The 17,189-nt window shown below is 59.5% G+C and overlaps 2 protein-coding genes across 3 annotated transcripts; one reads left to right on the top strand and one right to left on the bottom strand.

Annotated features, from left to right (window-relative positions):
* The first annotated feature begins 489 nt into the window (after window positions 1–489).
* Window positions 490–2,672, top strand: ZNF784 (zinc finger protein 784). Its single transcript, XM_057712935.1, has 2 exons — window positions 490–571; window positions 1,761–2,672. Exons 1-2 carry the CDS (start codon window positions 494–496, stop codon window positions 2,649–2,651), a joined length of 969 nt encoding a protein of 322 aa, XP_057568918.1. The 5' UTR covers window positions 490–493; the 3' UTR covers window positions 2,652–2,672.
* Window positions 2,673–5,715: 3,043 nt separating this feature from the next.
* ZNF865 (zinc finger protein 865) lies at window positions 5,716–16,399 on the bottom strand. Of its 2 annotated transcripts, XM_057712729.1 has the most exons (3): window positions 15,788–15,905; window positions 11,779–11,877; window positions 5,717–9,441 (listed from the first exon to the last, which is right to left on the bottom strand). In XM_057712729.1, the coding sequence occupies exon 3, from the start codon at window positions 9,412–9,414 to the stop codon at window positions 6,256–6,258; it is 3,159 nt and encodes a 1,052-aa protein (XP_057568712.1). In that variant the 5' UTR covers window positions 9,415–9,441; window positions 11,779–11,877; window positions 15,788–15,905; the 3' UTR covers window positions 5,717–6,255. The 2 variants fall into 2 exon arrangements, with proteins under 2 accessions (XP_057568711.1, XP_057568712.1); XM_057712728.1 differs by lacking the exon at window positions 11,779–11,877 and having other exon boundaries at window positions 5,716–9,441; window positions 15,788–16,399.
* Window positions 16,400–17,189: the final 790 nt, after the last annotated feature.

The raw sequence follows: 17,189 nt of genomic DNA, 5'->3' as shown, positions 1-17,189 counted from the left end.
TCTTTGGGCTCTTTCCTCCAAAAGAGCGTTTCCCAAACGTCACACCACCTGAGGACTTTTGCTAATAAATCCCACTACCACCAGTGTTGCTGTTTGTTGACTCCTGCAAACGGTCTTTAAAATCCCTACACTGATAAACTCTGCCTCACTAGGCATGCAGAGGAGGTCACCACCAAAAGGCGACCTGAAAACAGAACAAAGGTTATTCAATGCTGCTCAGTGTCAACTGACTGCCAGAGCCTACCCATATAGGTTAAAAAGAGAACTTCGAATTAGTTCGCAGCCACCCAGCGCCTCGCGCGGGCTGTCTCCTGCGGTGACTGGCAGGTTAGCAGGAAGAAATGCATTACTTTCCCCCGGGGGAGCCGGAGACCCGCTCCCTGGAAGCCCCGCCCCATCCTCCAGTGCGCCTGCGCAGAGGCTCTGACGCCAGCCTAGGGCTCGCCCCCTCCTGGAGCGACCACTGGCCTCGGGGGCGGGGCCTGGGCACAAGATGGCCGCCGCGCGCCCGGAGACCCCGAGTCCGAGCTCAGCGGCACCGGAGCCGCGATCCCCGGAGCCTCCGGACCTGGTGCGGGCGAGGAAGGGGCCTGGGCGGGGGCCTCGAGGCGGCAGGAGGTCGCAGGGCGGGGGGCGGGGCCAGGGCGGGGCTTAGGGATGGGCGGGGGAAGTCTTTAGGGCTCTGGCCCTGGGGCGGGGCTTCTTGGTGGGCGAGGGGCGGGGCTTAGCGAGGAGCCTATGAGGGCTGAGGGCGGGGCCTGAGTGGGGTGGGGTCTGAGGAGGGGGCTGGGTGGAACATCTGAGCGGGTGTTGTGCCCGGAGAGAGCGGTCCCAGGGATGGAGTTTGTCTAACTAGGGGGCGGAGCCTTCTGAGGGCGGGGCCTCAGAAATTCTAGGGTGGAAGGTTGGCAAGGTCACCCTGAAAGACAAGGGCGTGGGGTTCTAGTTGGGGCATCCAAGTTGGGGTGGGGGGATGATTCCGCAGGGGTCTGAGTGTTGCGTCTTGACGCCCAAGAGAGGATCTGGAGCGAGACATGACTGCTCCAGGTGACTTGGGAACCCCACTCAGGATGGGAGTGTATCTGAGGACATTCATTCATTCAGCAGACATTTACCGAGCTCCTGCTTGGGCTAGACAGATGGAGAGGCGAGCGAGACACATACACCGTATTCTTTTGGAGCTTGCAGTCAAGTAAGGGAGAGAGACGAGAAACGAGACATTGTGTTATGTTCTCCAAAGAAAGAGTGAGCTGCTAGAGGAGGGGTAGGGGAGCTGAGTCTAGACGAGAGAAGTCAGCTGCGAGGCTTACATTTACGCCGGGTCAGAGAGAGCAGCGGGAGCGTGATGAATAGCAGGGGACGGTCTGGGATTTTAAGAGCAGTTAGAGTCATGGGAGGGGTGTGAATGGGAACATGACTGCCATCTGATTTCCGTTTTCAAAAGGTCACTCGGGCCGCTTTGGGGAGGTGGGTTATAAGGAAGCAGCGGTAGGAGCAGAGGCATTCCGAGGGTCAGGAGACTTGGCGAGAAATGATTGGCTTTTAAGTGGGGTGGAGGAGAGAAATGGCTGGATCCGTGATATGTTTTGGACAGGAAGGGAAGTCTTGATGGTCGTGTGGCAGAATCCCAGAGGATGGAGAACCGAACCTAGAAACTGAGGGGCCCCGTATGCTACAGAGGGTGTTGAATAAGTGGGGCGTGTTGGGGTGGCCTTGAGGCAGAGTCCACAGGCTCCTGTTTCTTCCCCCTCCTCACCCAGGTCCTGGTGCCTGATGATGGCCGCCCGGCCACCCCCCCGAGTGACCTCATCGAGATCCAGGTGGTGAAGGTGACAGACACCACGCTGGTACCTGAGCCCCCGGAGCCAGGCTCCCTCCACTGTGCCTTGTGCCCAGCTGCCTTCCGGCTGGTCTCCGAGCTGCTCTTCCACGAACACGGCCACCTGGCGGGGGCTGAGGGTGGCGGGCAGGGTGGGGACTCAAGCCGGTGTCATGTGTGCGGCCACAGCTGTCCAGGCCCCGCCAGCCTCCGCGCCCACTACAGCCTGCACACGGGAGAGCGGCCCTACCGCTGCCCGCTCTGCCCCCGGGCCTTCAAGGCCCTGGCGCCGCTGCTGCGGCACCAGCACCGACATGGGGTGGAGCCGGGGACCTCTCAAAGGCCTCCGGAGGCGGCGGCGGCCCGAGATCAGGGGCCTGAGGTGCCCCAGGAGAGGTCGGAGGTGGTGATGGCCGCGGCGGCGGCCGGCGCAGCGGTGGGGAAGCCTTTCGCCTGCAGGTTCTGTGCCAAGCCGTTCCGCCGCTCCTCAGACATGCGAGACCACGAGCGGGTGCACACGGGCGAGCGGCCCTACCACTGCGGCGTGTGCGGCAAGGGCTTCACCCAGTCCTCGGTGCTCAGCGGCCACGCCCGCATCCACACCGGCGAGCGCCCCTTCCGCTGCACCCTCTGCGATCGCACTTTCAACAACTCCTCCAACTTCCGCAAGCACCAGCGCACCCACTTCCACGGGCCGGGGCCGGGGTTGGGAGACTCTGGAAGCCAGCTGGCATCGGGGGCCGAGGGGTCAGGGAGTGGGTGTGGGGCAGGAAACACTCTGGAAGAGGGCCATGGGGAGACGGCCAAAGTGAAGGCGGAGATCGACCAGTAGTATGGGAGAGCAGGCACACGGGAAGTAGGCGGCAGGTTGCAGGGGAGGGGTGGGTGGGAAAAGGCGGCAGGGGAGAGGCGACATAAGAGCCCAGGGAGATGACCACAAGCGGCCAGTGTGGGACGGCAGAGGGAGAACCAGGTTCAGGACGCTCACAGACTACACAGCGCCTGTGTGAGATTCAGACAAAGGCACAGAGGCAGCCCTGCGGATGCCCAGCGAAATGCGAGGAACACGGGCTTGGTTTCATTGCCCCAGTTGCCTCCCTGACGGGTTGTCCTTGCGCGAGACACAGCTCGTGGCAGCAGGGCCTGGGCACTGCAGAGGGGGACCAGGATGGAATCTTTTGCCTACCTCACTGGATTGCACTGACCATGGGATGCCTACCCGTCCTCAGGCAGAAGACGCCCACCAGGTCCTCCATAAAGAGACTGGGATCCCATCACCTCAAAGCCAGAGGGGTCCCCAAATCATAGCCAAGAGCACTCAAGTCAAAAGGATGGAAGCCTGACCATAAGGATTTTGACTCCAAGAGCTGCTACCCCTGCTGTCATGTGGTCCCTCCCTAAGCCACCCAGACTCCTTCCAAGGCAACCGAACACCCAGACCACAGACGGTCACCTAATGTCCCCCTCCTAAAGCTTTAGGCTCAGACCCCATGGTCCCCCAAGTCTACAAATTAGCCTCAAATTTCTCTAATTTCTTCCACTCCCAATTTGAAGCAAACAGCATATAGCCCAGTCCCAAGCTATCCCAAGGAAGGGTTGGCGGATGGCAGCGTGGTGGCCTGGCCGGTGTGGGGTGGGTGTGGAACACGAGTTGAGTCACTGTGGTGCGGGGGCCAGAGGAGGACCTGGGAGCTGGAGGTGGGAAGCCTCCAGTTCTATTCCTATTAAAGGACTTTCTGAAGGGTTTTCTCTATGTTGGTCTTGTGTTCCAGGGGTAGGGGTAGAAGGGCCATACTGTGGTCTTGTCCCCAGCAGTGAGTTGCAACTCTCTCCAAACCTGTTTCCTCATCTTTAGAATGGGGGGCGGGCCGGGGGGAGAGCCTCTGGCTACTCAGAGAAGCTATGTGGTCCAGCTATGGGACTGGGGATCAGGGAAGTTTGACAAAACAAAGGGGCTCCTGTGATGAGTACACTTAAGAAGGGAGAGCCTTGGATTTGCACCCCTTCCTGTTCACCCAACACCCCCATAAGATGTCCCACAGACGACTCATAAGGTGAACAGAGTTCAGTTTTCACCAAGGAAACGCTCATGTTTCCCACCACCACTGGCATCACCACCCAAGCGAGAAGCCTTGGCAGTTTCCTTAGGCCTCCTTCATTCTTCATCCCTTTATCTAATTCCTTCTCAATTTCCCGCAGTTGAGCCAAATATCTTTGGAATCTGAACGCTTCCTTTCATCATCACGACTCTTGTAGACAAAGCCAACAATGGTCTCACATGTCCAGGCCCTGCCGTCTTCATTCTCCATACTGTGGCCACATGAATCCATCCTTCCAAAACACAGACCCTGACCTTGTCACCAACCCACACTCCGTGTGGCCATGAGAAAGGATTCCAAATGCGAGTGCCTATAGGAACTGTGTGGCAATGTAAATAAGTGAGGAAGATGGCTGGGTTTGAGGGGGAAACACCAGGACCAGCAAGGTGAAATATGACCACTGACACTTGGGCTCAGCCTTGGGATGTGACAGTGGGAACTGGCAGCACATTGGAGAATATATGCCACATCCAAAGAGAGCAAGGGCGACTCAGCCCCGAGAGGGTGCAGGCCACGTTGCTAGATCTTCCAAATTTTTCAGAAGTTGCATTAGTTCATATTATGTTAAATCTTTTGATTTTCAAATGTTGGCAAGTCAGCATTTTTTGTTTTTTTGTTTGTTTTTCTTTTTTTAACTCATAGGCTAGACCAAATGTGTCAGTGGCTTATATTCAGCAGCTGCCAGCTGCCAGCCCGACCTCCGAGGTCACCCCAGTTCCACTATTTGAAATTCACGGCCCTTCAGGATCCAGCCTCTCCAGCAATACCAATCTATTTGAAATTTTCTGGAACAGCTGGGTTGAGTTAGACACACCAAACCCTCCACCTGGAATTCTGTGCCCACTTTACCTGGCAAGCTCCTGTGGCTCTGTCATCCTTTGGGCACCATTCTCCTCCAGGAAGCTTGGTTAGCCTCCCAGTCTGATAAGGTGAATTCTCCATGCTTTCAGCCCCCGGTGAAACTTCCACATCCTTTATATTGTGGTGCTCCACGTCCGTGTGACTTCTGAGCCCTGGTGCAAGGTCTGTCACCTACTGGGTCTCCAGCCTTAGAGCATGGTGCCACCTGCTGGGTCTCCAGCCTTAGAGCATGGTGGCCACACTGGGTTTCTGCCCTCTTGTGGGTCAAACTGGACTCGCCCAGTCAGTGCCCCCTGAACCAGATTTGTCTTCAAGTTTCAGTATTAAGGGACCCTAGACTGTAGTTTCAGTGCTACCACAAACTTGCTAGGTATCCTTGGAGCCTCTTTCCTCTCCAGGATCTCAGCATCCTCTTCCAACAAGTGGGATAACTAAATGAACCTTGCCAGGCATATATTTCATTGTTCCAAGAACCAAAATGAGGGCTGTGAAAGGGCTTTTGAAGCTCCCCTAAGTTACCCTGGAGGCAGAGGTTACTATGAGCCAGCTGTGTAATAAACATGCATCTGCACAAGGCTGGACCACAGCAATGGCTCACCAGGAGTTCTTTTCCATCTCATTCAGGGCAAGGAACAGATCCAATTCATGTTCCCCAGTGTCCATCGAAGGACCCAGCAGACAGGGGCCTTGGGGAAATTTTTGGCTGAGTGAACAAATTCCAAAAGCTTGAAGGGAAAGGAGTCCAGGAACGTTGTCATCTCCCGAGAGCAGTGAGTTACCTGTCTTGTTCATCTCCTGTTTGTGCCACCGGAAGGCTACAGCCTGGATATGGTGAACCCTGGGTAACTACTGGCTGAACGAGGAAAAGCAGAGAGAGCAAGGGTGAGGCAGGTGTCAGGAAATCGAAATCCCAGGACACAAAAGTTCTCAACATTCTGTTTGTCAGTGCCTAATCCCCTCACCCTGGGAGGCAAGAAAGGACTCCAGCGGCCCTGTTGATAAGATTTATTATTCTCCGCTCTGTACAAGCCGCGTCTGCCACCCCGCCCCCCACCCCCACAAACCAAGAGCACCCAGTCAACCCTTTGTGCCCTCCCAAACCGCTCATACTCCACGGTCCGGCCAGATTCCGGAGGAAGGGGGAGGGGCCGTTCAGACCCATCTCCACCAAGCTTCTTGGGGGACTGAGCAAGCTGCTGGGGCAGGGAGCTGACGAGGGTTACAAAACGGTGTTGGACGGAGGATCAAGTTCAGTGTCTGCCAGGAGGAGGAGAGGGCCAGAGAGGTCCAGATGGGAGTGATTCAGTCTTGAGTTTGCATGACATAGGCCTTGAAGGAGGCTAGTCTGTCTGAAGTTCTGAAGGATGGATGGGACAGCAGAGAGGAGGGGGAAGAGTCTGATCAGAGTTCAGAACGGGTGAGTCCGGAAGGAGACATCTGATTGGAGTGGCAGGTGGGAAGCACCCCCCTCCCTGGTCAGGCATCCTTCCCGGGCAAGGTGCCTGTCCCTGCTCCAGGTCCCCCGAGCCCCTCGGCCTTGTGGGCCAGGCGGTGCTTCTTGAGGCCATAGGTGTTGGCGAAACCCTCGCCGCAGGAGGAGCAGCGGAAAGGCCGGCCGCCCTGGTGGGCCGCCAGGTGCTTACGGAAGTAGCCAGGATCCTTGAAAGCCTTGAGGCAGGCGGGACAGCGGAGCTCAGGCCGCGGCGGCTCGTGCGCGCGCTGGTGGCGCAGCACGGAGCTCAGGTAGAAGAAGCCCTTGCCGCAGTGCTCGCAGCGGTAGGCGCGCTCGCCCAGGTGCAGCCGCTGGTGCTCCAGCAGGTTGGAGCGGTAGCGGAAGGTCTTGCCGCAGGCGCCGCAGCGCTGGGGCCGGGCCACCGCGTGCAGTCGCCGATGCTCCGCCAGGCTGGAGGACTGCGCGAAACGCTTGGCGCACACGCCGCACTTGAAGGCCCGCTCGCCCGTGTGCACCACGCGGTGCTGCCGCAGGTACCAGGAGCGCAGGAAGCCTCGGCCACACACGCCGCACCGGTAGGGCCGCTGCTCCGTGTGGCAGCGCTGGTGGCGCATTAGCAGCGCAGCCTCCCAGAAGCGCTTGCCGCACACCGGGCAGCGGAAGCCCCGCTTCTGCCGGTGGCTGCGGCGGTGCAGGAGCAGGTCGTAGGCCCCCGCGAAGCTCTGGCCACACAGGCCGCAGCCCAGGGTCCGCCGCACCAGGTGCACATACTTGTGAGTCACGAGGCCCAGGAAGTGCTTGAAGCTCTGGCCGCACGTGGCGCAGCTGAAGCGCTCGGGGCCCGAACTGGCAGCCCCGCCGCCCCCGGCCACCGCCGCCCCGCCGGCGTCGTCGCCCCCAGACACCCCTGCCAGCGCCGCCACTGCTGCCCCCACCTCTCCGGCCAGCCCGTTATCCAACACGTTGGCCGCATCGGTGCTGCTGGAGCCGTCCGAGGGCTGGGGGCCGCCGGCCGCGGGCGGGAGCAGGCGCTCGGGAGCAGCCTGGTGGACCAGCTTGTGCCACATGAGGTTCTCGATGAAGCCGAAGGTCTTGCCGCAGGCATCGCAGCCGTAGGGCTTCTCCGCCATGTGCGCCTCCTTGTGACTCATGACGTGGAAGAGATCCGGGAAGTGCTCGCCGCAGTCCGAGCAGGCGTAACTCAGTGCATCGGCGGCGCCCCCGGACGTGGCCGAGGCGCCCGGGCCACAGGCCCCCGCCGCGCCCTGGGTGGCGGGCAGACCGGCGGCCCCGGCCAGGGCGCAGGGCAGCTGGAGCCGGTGCACCTGGCGGTGCCGGGTGAGGCTCTGCGGGTAGCCGAAGACCTTGCCGCAGAGCTCGCACTTGTAGGGCCGCTCGCGGGTGTGCACGACGTGGTGCTTGCTCAGGTGGAAGGACTCGCGGAAGCGCTTCCCGCACACCGGGCACTGGTGCGGCTTTTCGCCCGTGTGGATGCGCTCGTGGCGCTTCAGGGTCTCGCGGCGCCCGAAGCCGCGCCCGCAGATGCCGCAGCAGAACGTCTTTCCGGGGACGCTGGCGCCGGAGGCTCCAGCCCCACTGGTCCCGGCCCCGCCGAGCAGCAGCGGGTGCGCCCCCAGGAGCGGGACGGGCACCGCGCCGTACACCACCGCCGCCGCGGCCGCCGCCGCCTTCTCGCTGTCGGTGGCCGGCGGGTCGGGGGGCAGGAGGTAGGGGCCCGGGGGGAAGGTGGGCGGGGGCTGCGGGACGGAGGCCGCCGCGTCCTTGGGCGCGTCGGGGGCCGCGGGCGGGGCGTGGGCAGCCTTGTGCCGGAGCAGGCTCTGCGGCGCCGAGTAGGACTTGCCGCACAGGTCGCAGGGGTACACGGGCCGGGGCCCCGCCGCGCCCGCGCCCGCGCCCGCGTGCGCCGCCTGGTGCTTGAGCAGGTAGGCCGCGTCGCGGAAGGCCTTCCCGCAGATGCCGCAGGGCAGGCGCAGCAGGTCGGCCGAGTGCGTCTTCACGTGCCGCTTGAGGCTCTCCCTGCGGTTGAAGCTCTTGCTGCACACGGAGCAGGAGAAGGGCTTCTCGCCCGTGTGGATGATCTGGTGCTGGTGGAGGTGGCTGGGCTTCTTGAACACCTTCCAGCAGAGCGTGCAGGCGAACGGGCCGTCGCCGCCCCCCGCCGCCGCCGGAGGGGGCACCCCCACCCCCACCCCCGCGGAGGCGGCGGGGGCCGCGTTCCCGTCGGCGGGGGCGGCGGGCGTGGCGGGCGCGGCCGGGGGGCCGGAGGACGCCGAGGTGGGGGCGGCGGGCGCGGGCAGGCCCAGCGGCGGGAGCGGCGCGCCGGGCGGCGGCGGGCCCCCCGCGGCCGGCGGCACGTCCTTGTGGCAGCGGCGGTGGCGGATGAGGCTGGAGACGTGGTTGTAGGTGCGGCCGCAGACGCCGCACTCGTAGGGCCGCTCCCCCGAGTGCACCAGCATGTGCTGCACCAGGTGCGAGGACTGCTTGAAGGACTTCTGGCACACGCCGCAGGGGAAGCGCCGCTCCATCAGGTACTTCAGCCTCCGGAAGTAGCCCTTGTCGTCCTTGGCGGGGTCGCAGGCCGCCCCCGCGGCGGGGCCCGGCGGCGTCTGCGAGGGCGCGGGGAGCGGCCCGGGGGTCCCCGTGGGAGCGGCCAGCCCCGGCGTCGCCCCCGGCCCGGACGCCGGCCCCCCGCGCTTGAGGTTCCCGAACAGGTGCTGGTGTCCCGAGAGGTCGACGATGCCCCACTGCGGGGCCGGGAAGGCGGCGTCAAAGAGCGGAGGGGGGGGCGCCCCGAAGGCGGGCGGCAGGGGCGGGTCGGGCTTCTTGGCTTGGGAGGAGGACGACGAGGACGACGAGGAGGAGGACGACGACGAGGAGGACGAGGACGGCGCCTCGGCCTTGGGTTTGAAGGTGGCCTGGGGCGGGTAGTCGTACTGCGGGGGCGGCGGCGGCGGCGGCGGCTGCGGCGGGGGCCCGGGCGCGCAGGGCAGCGCCGCCACCGCTTTGGCGTGCTCCCCGTACAGCTCCATGGGCTCGAAGCGCTGGTGGTTGAGGAACTCCAGGAAGTCGAAGGGGTAGCTCTGGAAGTGAACCCCGTCCTCGGCCCCCAGGCCGCTGCTCCCGCCGCCCCCGGCGCCGCCGCCCGCCGGGTTGGCCTCCATCCTGGGCGGGTGGGAGACAGGGGTGCCCTGCGGAGAGGAGGGCGGGGCTGAGGAGGCGGGCCGCGCGCGGGGCCGCCCCAGCTGTGGACACTGGAGGACACATCTACCGGCGGGAGCCTCAGGTCCCTCGGTCCTTCCACCCCAAAGAGCAGTCTTCCTCTGGGCTCCGCTGGCCCCACAGACTTTTCCCCTTGGCCTACCGCCTCCTTTCTGAGTCCTCTTTGCCCCTCCTCTCCCTCCTGTTTCTCTGATTCTTTCATATCTCCCTTTTTTTCTGGGGTCCTCACACACCTCTACCCATCCCACAGACCCTGTAGGCCCTGGTCTTCCTCTCCTCAGATTCTAATTCTTCCAGCTTCCCTGGCCTCTGCTTTCAGTGCCCTGTGCAAACTCTCTTAGGCCTCCACTCTGCTGGGTCCCCCAGGCCCTCTGTTCTGTGCCCCGCCCACACTAGCCCCAGCCCTCTGTTCTCAATCCCCTCAGGTTTTGCCTTTGTCAAACGATAATAATAGTTTCCATCAGAGCGGTTAAGAGGGTGGCCTCTGGAGCCAGAATACCAGATCTGCATCTAAGCCCCAAGCGCTCTCTAGCTGTGTGACCATGCACAAGTTCCTGAACCTCTCTGTGCCGGGATTTCCTCATCTAAGAATGGAGGCCACACAGCACCTCCCCATCTCATGGGGCTGCTGTGAGGCCCCAACAAGCTCCTGTGTGTGAGGCGGATGCTGCCCGGCACCCTGGGAGGGGGTCTAGTTATCACTCTCACTGCGAGTAACGCAAAGTCAGGACAAACCAAGACAGCTGGAGGGAAGTTAGTGAGGGGAGAGGGGGTTCTTTTACTAAGAGGGAGGAGACTGTGCTTGCCTGGGAAGAACACGCTACAACACGGCGGGGCTGGCACTGAGAGAGAAGGCAGCCTGACACAGCAGGAAACACGTGGGCCCCAGCCCTGGGCAGAGCTGGGTTCAAGTCCCATCTCCTTCTTGATCCACACTCTCTCCACTTCTGCAAGGGGGCAGTGACCCCCAGCAGGCAGGGGGACTTAAGGGGGCTGAAATAGGATGTGAGGAAACACAGACACTGGCAGAGCTCAGTCAGTCCCTGGAACTACCTGTACCTTCAGTGACATCACGCACCTGGGAAGAGCCTGATGGCAGATGCCCTGGGAGCATGGGTTCCTGTCCTCGCCCCTGGGAAGGTTGTCCTGCCCCCTCCGCAATGACAGGCATCCTCTGGGCACCTCCTTTACAGGACCTCTCATTCCAGACGACAGCTGTCTATGTCTGTCTGCACCCCACCCCCCCAACCTCGTCTCCTGCAGTTGATCTCAGACCCACCAGGGACCTCAGGAAATGCCTCCACTGAGCGGGTGGAGAGCAAGTGGGAGAAGGGCCTGCAAGGTCCGCCATGCTTCTTGGACGTCATCCCCCTCCAGTGGGAGACTGGCTCTGCGCCCAGCCCACCGCAGGGGTCAGTGGCGCCTTCCAAGGCCAGGGTCCATCAGCCCCCACCTGTGTGGCTGGCTCTCTCCCCAGCCAGGTGAAAGGTGAGTGTCTCCTCCACCCCGGAGGTCAATATTTTCAGCCTCCAGCTCTGGGTGTCCCTGGATGAGACTCAACATCCTGTGCCCCTCACCCCCCCAGTTAAGCTCATGTCCGGGAGGGGCAGAGGTGTGGCTGGGTGCCCCTGTGAGCCTGTGGCAGAACCTGCGTCTGGGAGGCAGCACTGGAGTGGGCTGGGGGCCTGGGGGAAAGCACATGGAGGAAGGGCGCAGGGGGTCGGGGAGCTGTTAGGGTGCAACGGTGGGGCAGGGGTCCTGCGGAGGAAGCCCCGCCCTGGCTTACCTCCATCAGAGCACATGTTAACAGCTAACACTGCAGGGGCGTTTCCCACAGGCCAGCACCCTTCCGAGCACATCACACGTCCTAACTCACTGGATCCCCACCACACCTCTATGAGACTATGACATGGGGACTGCTGTTATCCCCATGTGACAAAACAGAGGCACAGGGAGGGCAAGTGACTTGGCCAAGGTCTCAGAGCAAGTCTGTGGCTGGACCCCACCACCACCACCACATACACATAGGGCTGTTCCCTGAGGAGGAGGAAGGGCAAGGTGGAACTGTGGGGACAGGAGCCTTATTTGAGGGTGCTCTCTGGGTTAGGAGGTGGATTTATAGAAGGGGCCAGGTGGGAAGGGGAGGTGGTTACCATCCTGAACAGATGGGGCAGTGATGTGGTGAGGCCTTTCCCTCCTGCCTGGAATATTCTTCCCCAGACCTCAAGGCTCCCTCCCGTGCCTCCTTCAGGTCTCCGCTCAGATGTCATCTCCAAGAGAGGGGACACTCTCACCCCACCACTCACCAGCCTCTCATCCTGCTGTGTTTTTTTTCATTGCAGTCACTGCCACCAACTTATTGCGTATATTTCCTTTGCTGTATATTTACTGTCTGGTCTCCGCACCTAAGAGAGTCAGGACTTGGCCTATCTTGTCCACCATGGGCCCCTAGCGCCTAGCACAGCACCTGGCACAGTGTGGCTACTTGATAAATGCTTGCTAAAATGTGGGAATTAAACAGCACCCTCCCAAATCGCCGGAGGGTCTACAATGAAATCACAAGGGAAATTAGATGAACAAAAATGGAAAAGCAACATACCAAAACTTGCGAGGTGCAGCTAAAGCCATGTTCAGAGGTAAATTTATAGCTGTAAATGTCTACTGATAAATGTTTGTTGAATAAGCGAAAGGATGAGGCTATGTTGACCAGAACTACTGGAGGGAGGGAGGGAGGGAGGGGGACATTTAGCAGAGATGGAGCCGATATTGTCGGGGTGTCCCCAGGAGGATGAATTCTTGTGGGAGTGATGTTATGAAGAGGGCCTCGAGGGCAGGTGAGCAGATGCTGAAGGACTACTGCTGCTGAGAAAGGTGCAGGGGGTGTTACTGGGGGACAAAATTGATCAGGCTCACAATTATTTCCACTGGGAAATGAGAGACATTTCCTCTCTCAGGGGACCCAAGTCTTAAACTGCTGTCTTTCTAAGGGGAGATGTGTCATGGATTCCATGGAGAGAGTGGCATGATGGGGGGGGGGGGGTACCCCTCCCAAGGGCCAGAAGTCCCACAGCAACCGCAGTCACACTCATAACAACTCATGTTTATTGTTTGACCAGTTTCACATGTACCATCACCTTGATGCCTCATAACAGTCCTGTACCATTAACTGGACCCATTTTATAAGTAGGGAAACTGAGGAGAGGGGGGAGGGGTCATTTCCCTAAGGTCCTGTAGCCAGTGAAGGGGAAAGCAAGTATTGGATTCCAGGTCTCTCTGATGCCAGGACCTGTGGGCCATTCTGGTGCAACAAAGCTGCCTTGTGATGAAATTCTAGTCTGTAATAACAATAACAGTAACATAGAATAACATGTAACACTGAATGAGTGCTTTCCACATGCCAAGTACCCTTCTGAATGCTTTACATGTGTCGACTCAATGAATCTTCCCAATAACCGTCGAAGATGGTTAGGATTATCAACCCCATTTTACAGAGGAAGAGACGGAGGACCAGAGAGGTCAATTAATCTCCTAAAGTCATACCACTGACAAGCGGCAGGGCCAGTTGAAGACAAGCAGTGGGGTTCCACAGTACGTGCTGTTACCCTTACGACATGCTGTCTGTCTTTTCTTCTTTTTTTTGGCTGCACCCATGGCTTGTGGGATCTTAGTTCCCCAACCAGGGCTCAAACCTGGGCCCAGGGCAGTGAAAGCACAGAATCCTAATCACTGGACTACCAGGGAATTCCCATGCTGTCTTTCGATATCTCTCTCTAAAAAAAGAAAGCCCTCACTCCACCTTATACTGGAAATATGTTTTGCCCCATCCCCTTTCCTGATACCCAACCCCAGGACTAGCTGTTGGTATTTACTGAATGCTAACAAGCACCACACTAGGTGTCTTATGTGGCTGGTCTCAAACTTCACAAAAGACTCATAAATAAGCATTTAGGAGACAGGAGGACTAAGGCCAAACCATGTCACTGTCACTCCTCTGCTCAAAACCTGCAGTGACACCATCTCACAGTGGGTCAGAGATGACCTCTGCAGCCCCAGCAGCCTCCTGGCTGCTGCACCAACATGCCAGCTGCATTCCTGCCCCAGAGCCTTTGCACTGGCTGTTGCTCCTGCCTGGAAGGCTCTGACTCCCATCCATAGAGCTCTCACTCCCTCACCTCCTTCACGTCTTTGCTCAGATGCTGTCTTCTCAGTGAGATGCTCCAAGACCACGGTAACCCCCTGTCACCCAGAACAACATTCCTGTCTGCCCCAGCCTCCTTCGTTTCTCTCCTTTCCAATCAGCATCATTTGATAAACCATATGCTCTGTTTGTCTGTCCTGTTGTTGCTGGGCTCTCCCTCCATGAGGCAGGGTCCGCGCAGGCAAGATTTTGTATCTGTTTTGTTCACCGCTCTATCCCCAGGATCTAGAACAGGGCCTGTCTCGACAAGTACTTGTTAAATAAGTGAATGAATGAAGCCAAGGAAATAGGGAGTTGTTTGCTCAGAGCTACGCAGGCTGGTGGGATGCAGGGCCCATCCTCATAAGGATTTCACTCGCAGGGGAGGAGAGCCGTGAGGCAGCCCCTGGGGGCCCACAGCTGTCCAGGAGAGGAGCTGACACACAGGTGTAACTTTCTGGTGCCTGGCTTTCTGGGTGGACAAGAGGATCACAGGAATATCTTGAAGGAGGCTTTCCTGCCACCCCCCGACACTGCAGCCCCTATAACTCTATACTCTTATCCTGCTGTATTTTCTTCACATACACACATCTGTATCTTGCTTCTTAATCTTCTGCCCCATGAACTGGCATATGCACTCCACGAGGACAGGGGTTTTTGTCTGTTTTGTTCTCTGCTGCAACCCCAATGTGTAGTAGGTGTTCATTAAACAGTTGAACAAAGGAAAGAATGAGCAAATTAAGAACACTCTGGCCTCTGTAAAGCTGACAAAGGCCAGGTGATTGATCACAATGCCCTCACCTCTAAGGCCCTATGAGATCGAACTGTCCCTCCCTTTATTCTTCCCTTCAATTCCTCTGCTCCAACCTCAGTGGCGTCCCCTGCCGCCCCTCCTATCACTATGATCACGGCCACCTCAGGGCCTTTGCACATCCTCTTCCTCTGCCTGGAACAGTTCACCCAGATCTTTACATGGCTAAATCGCCTCTGCTAATTCAGGTTTCACCTCTGAAGTAGCTCATAAGGCTCTCAGAAAACCCAAAAAACAGCACTGATCTTGTTTGTTTGCTTGCTTTTGATCTGTCTTCTCAACTAGACTGTAAAGACCCACAGAACAAAACTCTGTGTCTCTCTCTTTCATGGCTGTACGCCCTGGACCTAGAACAGTGAATATTCATCCTGTGAAGAGCGAATGAATGAATATCTAGAAAAAAAAGAAGTCATGCCCTACTGGAGCTGGGCATCTTCCTCAGAGAGTCCAGGAGGAGGGAGTGAGAAGCGGCAGGTCAGGATGAGCGCTGTCAGGGCCAGGGGAAGAGGAGCATCCTGAGAGGAAAAGCCTCACGCAGGGCACTGTTCTGTGGGAGGACACCAGCCAGGAGCTGACCCGGAGGAGGGTGGGGTGGTAGTGTTTCATGGGAACCTGGGGCTAAACTGGCAGCTATTTCTACCTGAAGAGGGGAGAGGATGTGGCTGAGAGAGCACAAGTATAGAGGGAGCTGTTTATGGGGGGTGAGGGTGGGGGTGAGGGTGTCCGTGATTGAAATTAGGAGTATTCTCAAGGGGAATTACTGGCTGAGGGGGCGACTGGGGAAGGAAAAAAAGCATTCTTGGCCGCCGATCAGAATGCAAAGTATCTTTACACTAACGAATGGGGTGTCGGGGGTGGGGGTGGTTAGGAGCTTTGGGGGCTGTTGTGTGTGGACAGAGATAATGGGGGACAGATCTGCTGGAAAGCACGAATGCCACAGTCTTTGGAGGGAACCTACAAGGGATGCTAAAAGGAGGATTCACGGGTAGCTTCCCGTGGGGACGGGCAATGCCGGTGGCATCTGGGGGGCTGTCCTGCAGGAAGCAGTGACGGGGGGCTATGTAGACGGGCTCCTATGAGAAAGCCTTCGTGGGGGGCCCTGGCAGCAACATAGGAATCGCCACGAACGAGGGCGCTCTGGGAGCTGTCCTACCTGGGGGCATTAATGGGGAGATATCTGGAGTAGTCTTTTGGGGGAGCAGTCGTTGGGGGGCCCCTGGAGAGGGGCCGGGCGGGAGAAGCACTGATGCGAACGTTCCGGGGACCAGGGCGGGGCCCCCCGCCCACGTTGCCCCCGGGCCCCCGGGCCACGCGCCCCGTCACTCACCGGCGCCGGGGTCTCCGCCGGGAGGAGGCCGAGGAGGCGGAGGAGGCGCCGCCGCTCCGGGGAGACCCGAGGGCCCGACCGGAAGTGCCGCCCCCTCCCCCTCCCCGGCAGCCCCGCGCCGCCCGCCTGGCCGCCCGCCCGGAAGCGGAAATCGCTCCCGTCTCCGAGGCGCCGGCGTGGAGGAGCGGAAAGAGGAGGCGGCGGCGGCGACCGGGAAGGGGAAGTGCGCCTGCGCGCTGGCTCGGGAACGCGGGCGGGGGAAGCCTCGGCTGCTTCCGGTGGCGAGCTGAGCATAGTGCGCCTGCGCCCTCTGCGCCCGCCCGTTCTTAGGACACCGCCAACGTGCTCCGGACATCCGGTTAAGCCACGCCCTCATGTAAATTTCACGCTTAAGCCCCGCCCCGGCCCAATCACGCCAATTTCACATCTTAATTATCATAATCCCCGCCCATCGTCTCAGAATCCGTCCTCCTCGACCCAGGCCCGGGAAGTTTACCCTGTTCTTCCCCGCCTCCAATCCCCTACTCTCTAGAGCTCTGCCTCTTCCTCATAAGCTCCGCCTCTCAGAGCTCCTTAGGCCGAACCACGCCCCTCATTTAAGCCCCGCCCCTTCCGTCCCTAGCATTTAAGCCCCACCCTTCTCACAGCTTTTTTTGCTAAATTAATTCTGCTTCGCACTTCCGAAGCATCACCTGAAGTCATTGGGTCTCGAAGTACGGCTTGGAGACCTGCAGCCGCGGCATCACCAGGGAATTTGTTAAAGAAATGTAAATTCTCAGGCCCCCGGCCGCAGACTTCCTGACTCAGAGACCCTGGGGGTAGGGCCTAGGGTCCTGCGTTTTAAAATACGGTGCAGGTGATTCTGATGCAGGTTGAGGTCTCGAACCGCAGCTTTACCACACTTTACACGGCCCCTCTTATGTACTCTCTGTAAGCCTCACCCCTAGCTCAGCCCCACCTCACGCCGCTAAGCTCGGTTCTAGCCAGCCCTTCCTCCTAAGCTCGCCCTCTGCCAGGGACTTTCCTTCGTCACTCATCTTTTAGGTACCCCCTTCTCTACCCTTGCCCTGGAGCAACCACACCCAGCGCTCAGCGTCTTCGCAGTTCAAGTCCTACCTCTCCTAACGCCTCGCTCTACAGCAGTTTCCCCTTGAAGCCCCTCCCCTCAGGTAAACCCTATCCATGCCTTCTAAATGTTCTCAATTTCTGCCCGCCAACCCACACACAGCTCCTTAAGTCCCATCCCAGTTCTCAGCCAGCCCCGCCTGAGTCCTCAGCCCCGCCCCTCCAGGTCACTCCCCATCTACCTAAGCCCTACCAAAGTTGTCAGCCCAGCACGCAGCCCTCAGCTCAGTGTTTCCCTGCACACAGCGCCAGGACAAAGACATGGGCCAAAGAGGTG

This window comes from Hippopotamus amphibius, chromosome 16, assembly GCF_030028045.1.
Source record: "Hippopotamus amphibius kiboko isolate mHipAmp2 chromosome 16, mHipAmp2.hap2, whole genome shotgun sequence".
NCBI lineage: Eukaryota > Metazoa > Chordata > Mammalia > Artiodactyla > Hippopotamidae > Hippopotamus > Hippopotamus amphibius.
This window is presented reverse-complemented; position numbering and strand designations above follow the sequence as displayed.